Genomic DNA, 10,155 nt, shown 5'->3' with positions numbered 1-10,155 from the left:
ACATTGTGTACAACCCTTTACTGAAAATTCAGTTCAGCTTTCTATGTTTTTTTTTAATTTTTGAATAAAAATATTGCCAGGCAAATAGCCAGCTAGGCGGGAATTTTTAACAAATAATAGGTACTTCAGTTTTTTTTTAATTATTTCACTTGACAAACAGTTGCAATAAATTTTGTTATGCGGGCTCCACACTCGCGGCGCGAATTGCGGCCGCGATTCACGGGCGCTACGCGCCATGAACACGACGCGGATAAATACGGCCCTCTACACTCGCAATTCATGCTCGCAATCTTCGTATTTACAGTCGCGCATTTGAGTAAAATGGACGTTGAAGTAATTGTTGCTGCAGCTCTTACATAGTGTGCTTATCAAAATGTCGCGGGCCAAAAAACCGATACCGGACGGGGAAAGCCGCGAAGCGCGAACGCGAAGCCACGAAACTCTCCACACTCGCGGCTCACGGCCTTCGCGGGCTTTCGCGCCGCGAGTATGGACGGCCGCATTACAAGAAAAAATTAACGCCATCTATGTTTGGTCTAGTGAACTTGTGAGTGGCAGAAAAAAACTGCCAATCTAAATTTGAAATTCCCTGCCTGAAAAGCATGTAAAGGTTTACAAATTCGCACAAACACGTGGACTTACAGATAATATTTACATGTATTAGGGTTATTCTAGTTGCTTGTACATATCCTCGATTTGGGGCTTGAAGTAGCTTCGTATTTCCGGCCGTTTCGCCTTCATCGTGGGTGTCAGGAGGCCGTTTTGCACTGAGAAGGGATCTGGATGTAGGTAGATGTCCTTAACCTGAAAATGTGAAATTCTCAATTATATTCTTGTTCTTTTTTAGGTAGGTACTATATTTTAGAAATAATTTGGACCTAAAAAATTAATTAAGCGCCGCTATTTTCCAGGCAAGGTCCGAAGGGGGGAGGGGGGGTCACAGGGAAGCATTCTCTGCAGCCCGGATGAAAAGCCGCCGGGATATGTGGAACTTCCCAGGTGCTACGGTAAAGTAGAGCACCCAGGTTTACCTATTAAGGGCTCTCACTAAAAACTGCGAATTCGCATTGCATAGTAATGCCATTATTATTATTAATTTTGTCGCAGATATTTGCGATTCGCAGCTATGTGTGGGAGCCCTAAAACCAAGTGCCTCGTTATTGCTGGGCCGCCGGACCCGCCAAAACTGCAGCGGCCCAGTTAGTTAACTTTAATACCTGTTCGAAAGTCTTCAAGCCCGCGTTCCTTCCCCACTGCAGCATGTCCTCCATGATGACCTTCTTGACCTGTGGGTTCTCGCACAGCGCCGACAGCGTGCCCTTGATGCCGTTCTCCAGCGCCCAGCACTTGATCACGTCCACGTCTGGCACCACCACTGCCACTATACACGACTGAGAAAAAAAATGTGTATATTAAAACAATTAAAAAAGTGAGTGTGGCAAAGCGCGCCACCCCGGCAAGTGCGCCATATAGCTATAATTTCATACTGCTGATAAGAGACTTCCAATCAAAAGCATGGAAAAAACAGCATATAATAATAATTTAGCTATTTAAAACTAGCTATTTGACCGAGCTCTGCTCGGTATTCAATAAAAATGACATTTTCTAAAAATGATTCCTAGCTAGATCGATTTATCGCCCCCGAAACCCCATATATACTAAATTTCATGAAAATCGTTGGAGCCGATTCCGAGATTCCAATTATATATTATAAATATGTACAAGAATTGCTCGTTTAAAGATATAGGATTAATTAAATTAACTGTACCGCAATTTTTGCAAGTAAAAACACGTGAAATGTTATATCCTATAACAATAAACCACCTGTCCCTCGTAGTTAGAAGTTGGTAATGCGGTAGAGCACTTCCTGATAACAAAAAGGTATATTCTACCTACTGTAGTTCTAGATTAATCGGTTTCTAGAGTCACATAAAAATATGCTCGAAAGACTATTCAAGATTAAAGAAGAAGAAGAAGAAAAAGAAATAGGAGTATTTATTACCTTCAAAGATTCGCCATGTACGAAGACCTGATCAACGTACTGACTCCGTATGTAAATGTTCTCAATTTTTTCCGGAACTATGTACTCTCCTTGTGATAACTTGAAGATGTGTTTTCTCCTGTCAATAATCTTCAGTGTACCATTCTGAAAACACAAATTAATTTATTATAGAAGTTATTTGACCTAATAATCTCGTTAGTAGGTATTTTATGTACCTATGTCTTTGGTGATGATATAGTCAAAGTTATTTTGACGCGCCAAAAAAATATAACAAGTATAACATTCTGCATTCTGCAACCAATATAGGTATCTAGTGCGATTTGATATTGTCGTCTGGAGTATTGTCTTCAACAAAAATTTGTAACAAGTGAGCACAATCTCATCAATTCTGTACAGAAGTATAATATCAATGACAACTTTTTTATAATATCGTTTTATCTTTTTATCGACTTTGCCTCTTCTCAAGTTGACCTCTAATTTATCATCAAATTTTTTCCACTACCTATCAGACTAACTTTCAAATCTTTCCACAACTTACCGGCAGCCACTTCCCCACGTCTCCCGTGTGGTGCCATCCATCCTGGTCTATCACCTCCCTCGTCTTCTCTATCTCCTTGAAGTAGCCTTTGAACACATTGGCTCCCTGCACGCACACCTCACCCTGGTTCTGCGCCGCATAATACTCCATTTCTGGGACGTCCACTAGCTGAAAACAGCAAAGAATCATTTATGAGATGTTGTATTTCATATCATTATTGTAGTTGTAGTTATTTTAATAGTAACTTTATTTATTCTATCAGCCATTTTCTAAACAATCTATAGATGTAATTGATAATGCTTTGCATCATCCTGCTTGGTGAACAAGTAACAAATTGTGGATACTTGCTTTTTCCTCAACATAATTTGCATGGTCAATAATTATGTTATTGGTTTATGTTTTGTAAGTAATTTAAGAAATCAGGCTTTATTAACAGTGTTTATGGTTTATCAAAAGTCCGGCCGGCCAGAGCATACCATCTTGCTCGGTCCGAAGATCTTCCTTGGTGGCTGCACATACCTTCACTTTGCAACAAGCGACGGGAGGCCCAACATGTTCTGGCACGTGGTCGCCTTGCACCGTCAGCGTCACCGGCGCCGTGCACTCCGTCTGACCGTAACCCTCCACGATCTGAAGAGAAAAAGGAAGTTCTAGATACATTTCAATTCATGGAAGCCGAAATTTAAGTTGTAAATATATTTAACCCACTAAGATGTAAGGCACATCCTTATTTATCTGTGAATAAAAAAACAGACGTTTATTTTCGTCATGGGTTCAATAAAATTGGAACGAATTAGGCAGTTTTTTCATTTAAAATGGGAAGTATACAGGCAGTAGAGGGAAAGAGAAAAGAATTAGCTGCTAGTGCTTAGTAACAGTGCTGTAATAAAAGTTCCAATGATATTTATTGGTTCTTCTAAAGATTAACCTTATTATACTCCTAAGCCCCACTGAAACAATTCTTCAGTTCTCAGAAGAGGTAACCGTGAGGCATAGCATATAAATCATATTATTATGAGCCATGAAAACAAACAACGGCCAAGGGTTTTGTCAGTTATTATTATCTTTGTACAAATAAATCTTACATCCAAAATAAACAGTGAACCGCTGACGAATTTCAATAACAAAGATAATGTAGGAATATTACCACGGTAGTAAATATTTAAAGGAAATGGCTGTCATATTTTGTGTATCACTTCTGGGAAAAAACCAAATAACATGAAGTATTTGGAATTTAAAACGCATTCGAAAATCATGCATTTTCCGGTAAAATTAAGTGCGAAAGGTTTTCTACTCTTAAAAGCATTAAGAGTAGAAAACCTTTCGCACTTAATTTTACCGGAAAATGCATGATTTTAATTAACATAACAATTATAAATATTATAGACTTTTGTTTTATTAGAGATTCTACCAAAGGTTCTGATTATTCAAGCGAAAAAATTTATTCATAAGTAGATGGCGGACCCACGTCATTTGGCCGGGTTATGTCAATTTAATATTAGTCGTAGCTCATAAATCGTGATCTGTTGGATGCCTATTAATCAACTTCTCTGAAAGTTCCGTACAGACGGTATACAGGTATAACGCAGCTAAAAGTATCTTTTTTTTTAAAGAAATAAGGGGGCAAACGAGCGAACGGGTCACCTGATGGAAAGCAATTTCCGTCGCCCATGGACACTCGCAGCATCAGAAGAGCTGCAGGTGCGTTGCCGGCCTTTTAAGAGGGAATAGGGTAATAGGGGAGAGTAGGGATGGGAAGGGAAGGGAAAAGGGTAGGGGATTAGGATTCCGGTAAACTCACTCACTCGGCGAAACACAGCGCAAGCACTGTTTCACGCCGGTTTTCTGTGAGAACGTGGTATTTCTCCGGTCGAGCCGGCCGATTCGTGCCGAAGCATGGCTCTCTCACTTGAGAATTAAAACACTTACTCTTTATGGGATACTCATATAAAGGTAACCAAAGAACTTACCAGACAGCCAAGGGCGCAGCGTGCGAATGTCAGCACGTTGCCGGCAAGCGGCGCGGAGCCGACCACCATGATGCGCAGGCGACCGCCCATGCCCTCGCGCACCTTGCGGAATACCAGCTTGTCCCACATCGAGTCGCCGCGGATTATGCCTCTGTAATGGGTGAACAAACTTATCAGCATTGTTTTATTAAAATGTCTGCTTGATTAAAATGAATGACTACTGAAACAACCTGATCCTAAAACCTGGTGGCAAGTGAGATCTTCATCCATGGATACTTACAACACTGAAGAAGTTACAAGTGTTACTCTGTTAGTGTTGCGAATTGTGTTCCTGGTCTTTAAAATCCCTGTCTCTATTAGGCTTCTGGTTATTCCACTTACTCGGCATTTCGGCGAAACACAACATAAGCTTTGTTAAATACTGATTTTCTTTCATCATCATTGGCCTTTACGTCTGTGCCAGACGATTTACGGCGTATTGGTCTGTGTAACAGCTCTTTTCATGGCTGTGCAAGCCGATACGCGACCGACATAGACGACCACAGTAACGACAGGAGAAATTAGAGGTTGATGGTACAGAACTTTGATTTTTGTGTTTTTTATCTTTCAGAGCTTGGAACCAGGCATCATCGCAAATCCTACTACCCTCCATTGTCCGTTTGCGCCAATCTGCTCTGTTTTCCGCGAGCCTCTCCCAGTTGCGGTGATCAATTCCGAAAGCCATCATGTCGCGCTTTGCACAATCTTTAAAGCGAAGTAACGGCCTTCCCACATTTCTTTTAGCATTCGCTACCTCGCTTAGCATAACACGTCGTGGTAAGCGAGAGGGTTCCATTCTGTACACGTGTCCAAGCCAGCGTAGACGTCGCTGCTTTAGCAGTGCCGTCAAGCTAGGTAGCTGTGCTATTTCTAATACCCTCTCGTTTGTGACCCTGTCTTGCCATGTCAAGCCCAAAATTTTGCGTAGGCAACGCATATAAAAGGTGTTAAGACGACGCTCTTGTTTTGCGTACGTTGTCCAGGTTTCGGCACCATACAAGAGTATGCTTAAGATTGAAGCTTGAAAAACAACAATTTTAGTTTTGGTTGTTAAGTATTTATTGTGCCATACTCTCGTACTAAGCCTCCCAAACATTGTTGCCGCTTTACCAATGCGGATGTCGATCTCTGTGTCCAAAGAAAGATTGTTGGACACTGTCGATCCTAAGTAGCAAAATTTGTCTACTACCTCTAACGGCGTGCCATTCAAAGTTAATGAGGGGGCTTCTTGAGTACCTTGGGTTAGAACAACTGTCTTTTTTGTATTAATGGACATGGCAAATAGGACACACGCTTCGGAAAATTTATCAATCATAGACTGGAGGTCGACTTCGGAATTAGCTATAAAGGCTGCATCATCAGCAAATAGCATGTTGTCGACGAAAAGGTCCTCGCGGTGTCTTTTAGATTTTAGGAGGGAGATGTTAAATAACTTTCCGTCGGCCCTCGTATATAAGTGGATTCCCTGTTGGTTTTCGCGGAACGCAGTGCGTAATAACAGAGAAAAATATATACCAAACAGGGTAGGAGCTAAAACGCAGCCCTGACGCACACCTCTACAAACGCTGAACTGCTGAGACATACAACCGTCACAAACCACGGCACCCATCATATCTTCGTGAAAGGATTTGACGAGGCTCAGGAGCTTAGGTGGGCACCCAATTTTCTCCAATGCTAGATACAAAACATCCCTACTGACTGTATCAAAGGCCTTGTTAAGGTCAATAAAGGCCACATAAAGGGGGGAGTTCTGCTCTCTACATTTCTCCTGTAATTGTTTGAGAGTGAATATCATGTCCACCGTGGAACGCTGAGAGCGAAACCCGCATTGTGACTCAGGGTACACGCGTTCTGCAAGCTTTTGGAGTCTAGATAATACGACACGACCAAAAAGCTTGCCAACTATGCTTAAAAGGGATATGCCGCGATAATTGTTACAATCCCCTCGATCACCTTTTCCTTTATATAACGTGAAGATGTTGGCATCACGCATATCCTGAGGCACACTTCCCGCTTCCCAACACTTACTAGGCGTTAAAGAAAATCACTTCAAGTGTTGGGAAGTGATTTTCTTTAACGCCTAGGTATTGACGACTCAGCCATTCTATGCGGGAAGTTTTTATTTTTATTTTCCTGGTCATGCTTTATAATCATCTAGACGTCAGTACTCACCTTTTTAATTCAGACTCCTTAGCCGACAATGCCATATTGAAGAGCAGTTTCTTGATTTTCGAGTTAGATATTTCGCTCTGGGCTTTGTCGTATAGTCTGTTCAGGAGGCGCGGTACCGCTGGCATTATTGTAGGTCTTAGTGCGGTCAGATCGTCGCCTATTCTCCTGATGTCTCCACTGTAGAAACCCACAGCACCACCCACCATGTATACTGCATTCTGTAATAAAAATATTGTTATGGTTAATATTTTCATAATTGCCCTTAGGATACCTTTTAGGTCACCTTTACATGAGCTACTGTTTTTACGTGCAATTTCTCTTAAAAATATTTTTTTCTTTTTTCATTGTTTATCATTCTTCAATTCAAAATCGTTTGGTATGGTTGTAACATTAATTATATTTAGTACGGTTTGTAATTGAAACATTACTACCAAACTAATTTATTCATTTCTATAAATAGTAAACATTGCGTAAGCGGAATTCCGTAATAATATTCAAATAGAAATAAATCAAATAAATAGACTTCAAACAGACGAAATTAGCACAAAAGACGAGGAATTCTGAGGAATTGCCATGCAAATGGGTGTAGATAGAATGCGAAATGGGAGATTAGCCAAACTATGACAGGTCAATTAGATAGCGAGTAAATTATTATTTCTTCGCGTTACCATATTATGGCGTATGAATATGATTGCAGATACGGAACTGTCTACGAATATGACGTGTAAGATGATGAATTGAATATAAATAATGCGAACTAACAGTATGCATTTTAGCTTATGATGTGGGTACAACAAAGCTTAAAGCGCAAATAAATCCCAGAAGTCTTGAATTTGCTAAATTTCCTTTGCGAGCATTTGTGATAATATTATGAACATTCAATTGATTGATCTAACAGGGTTCAATTCTGTTTTGTGTTTGTAATTTTACCTATAGTTAACATTAATTGGCTGATGCAATTACTAATTTTAGCCGGCATTGGCAAATTTTGAGATTTGCACTGACTCAACAGCAGTAGCTAATGGATAAGTCGATTACTATTTCCTGATTCTGTTTTCCACTCCAGTCGCAAATCCATCTAGCATGCCGGCATACCAATATCAGAATCATAAATAACAGTATCTATGCAGGTTCATCTGACGTCGGTGTGAATCATCAATACATTTGAAACGTTTATTTCTGCACCTGCCATTTTTATTATGATCTCCGTTTGCGTAGTACATTTTATATCTAATCCATTATGTTGTATGAAAAGCTTTTAAATAATTTTTATGCGTGGTTTTCTGCATCATTTATGTCTAGTTTTACATCTTATATCTATTTCATTTGTTAGAAAAGAGATATTTGAAGTGTTATCATACGGTTTGTTATTTTGAAGATATAAATTTTATAATATAATTATTATAGCTCAAGATAAAAATTTTGGTGCATTTTTTATGCTTGCTTTGTGATAATATGATAATGATTACATTTAACTAAACTGTCTTCTTCCTGCAGATTTTTTGTATATTGATAGGTTAATAATTATATAATTTAAAAGTAACATTGTCCTACAAATAGAACAATCGATAATTTAGGACCGTCAAATCAAAGTATAAAATCCTTTCTATCTCTATTAGCTACCACTTTCAAGATTTTTCGCAAATAAAAATATTGTTCGTCTTATCAAAATGAAGCTAATAGTAATTTAAAAAAAATTGTTCTAGGGCTCCCGTACTATTAACTATAAAACGTTGTTGGTCGATTAAAGTAAATGCGCAACGATGATTCGTGATTTTGATGCTATTTTCAAATGGCAATTCAAATTAATAAACGAATGCAATATTAGCACTCACAAAACTAAAACTAACACTAAAATTACAGTACATTTCGAATTCAACATCAAAGGTAATATTAATTTTGTGGGTAATAAAATCGACATTAAAGTCATTCAGTTATCGTACGAGTCAATAAAACTACATTCGGTGCGTGTACTTTACTGAGTAACAATTTTGGCAGATGCCGCAGTAACACAGTAACTCAACGTCGAATAGTAAATTGTATAAATATCTGTTTCCCTGTCTATTTCGGTTCAATGTATATTTAGGTTCAGTTACGACATCTCAATTCATTATATTTCTGGTTACGTTTTGTGTTGTGGTTAATATTCATAATTTATCTCAAAACGTGTATGATGACTATACGTTTTGAACTAAATAATATGAATATTGCATTCGAATTTAAGTTACTTTGTTCTTTGTTCAATCTATTTAAGTTACTTAATTATTTCATATTTATCTTTCACGTTCACATTCACGAATAATATAATAGTTAATTAGTTATAAGTAGGTAAAAATCATTTTATAACTTCATTTCTGTGGGTCCATGACTACTCAGCCATGGAGCGAAAAAATACAGGATAGTGGTGACCGATACGACGATGTCCTATCACTGCTAATAAAATATTATCAACCACATTACGTTCCAAATCATCATCACCGTTATCACCAATATCATCAATATTATAATACGATTGCATATGTCGCAGACCTAGATTTATTTAATACCAGTATTTCCAAAATGAAGAACAGTCTTGTTAAAAAATTCTTCACATCTTTATTTGTACCCTATGTCTTTTGTATTGTAACGTATTGTTTTTACCTTACACTATAATTACTTTGTTAACCACTGACTCCAATTTTGTATGTAAGTTTTTTTTCTATTTATCTGTGAAAACTTGTAATTGGCCTTCATGTTTGTGTAATTTGTATTTGCTCTTGTGTTTAGCCGTAAGTTTTCCGAATTTAATAAAATAAAATAATATAAAATAAAAATATTATAATTATCATCATCACTTCCACCATCATCATCGTCAACTCACCTCACAACACCTCTCCAGCATATGCGCAAGAGGCAGGAAAGACAGCATGATGTCGTGCTTCGAGGGTCTGTGCTCTCCCAGCTGCATGATGACGCTGCACATTGACGCGACCACGTTCTCGTGCGTCAGCATCACACCCTTGGGGGTGCCGGTCGTGCCTGACGTGTAGCAGATCGTGCAGAGGCTTTCTGGTCTCGGTGGCTGAAAAAGTTGGTTAATTCTTGGTGATGCGTGTTTGTAAGTTTTTATGTGTGGATACTTGTTACTCTTTTTCGCAAACACTACTAACCGGGACGGCAAGAGAATGGACATTTGGATTAATTTTCTTAGTTTTAGATTAAACTGTTAGAATAAATTGGGAATGGACGTCACTTGTATTTAAGACTATTCATCTCCAAACTAGACGACGCTCAAAACTATGTTGCGCCAAAATCCGTTTATCGCGCAGGGAAACGAACATTTTCCGGGATAACAGGTCATGTCCTTTCGCAGGACTCAAAGTATCTCCATTCCAAACTTTAACAGAATCAGTTCAGTGGTTTGGGCATGAAGAGGTAACAGACAGACCGACAGA

At 38.8% G+C, this 10,155-nt stretch overlaps 1 protein-coding gene across 4 annotated transcripts in view; it reads right to left on the bottom strand.

Moving 5' to 3' along the window:
- Positions 1-502: 502 nt before the first annotated feature.
- LOC121735227 (long-chain-fatty-acid--CoA ligase 5) overlaps positions 503-10,155 on the bottom strand; it is a 79,245-nt gene continuing 69,592 nt past the window's right edge. For all 4 annotated transcript variants that reach the window (XM_042125974.1, XM_042125975.1, XM_042125973.1 and 1 more), the window contains 8 exons: positions 9,582-9,782; positions 6,722-6,939; positions 4,511-4,661; positions 3,060-3,170; positions 2,541-2,708; positions 2,003-2,146; positions 1,218-1,391; positions 503-804 (listed from right to left, as the gene is read on the bottom strand). In XM_042125974.1, the coding sequence (XP_041981908.1) occupies positions 667-804; positions 1,218-1,391; positions 2,003-2,146; positions 2,541-2,708; positions 3,060-3,170; positions 4,511-4,661; positions 6,722-6,939; positions 9,582-9,782 (1,305 nt within the window). In that variant the 3' untranslated portion in view covers positions 503-666. The remainder of the gene's footprint in view (positions 805-1,217; positions 1,392-2,002; positions 2,147-2,540; positions 2,709-3,059; positions 3,171-4,510; positions 4,662-6,721; positions 6,940-9,581; positions 9,783-10,155) is intronic.

This window comes from Aricia agestis, chromosome 17 (genome assembly GCF_905147365.1).
Source record: "Aricia agestis chromosome 17, ilAriAges1.1, whole genome shotgun sequence".
Classification (NCBI taxonomy): Eukaryota; Metazoa; Arthropoda; class Insecta; order Lepidoptera; family Lycaenidae; genus Aricia; species Aricia agestis.
This window is presented reverse-complemented; position numbering and strand designations above follow the sequence as displayed.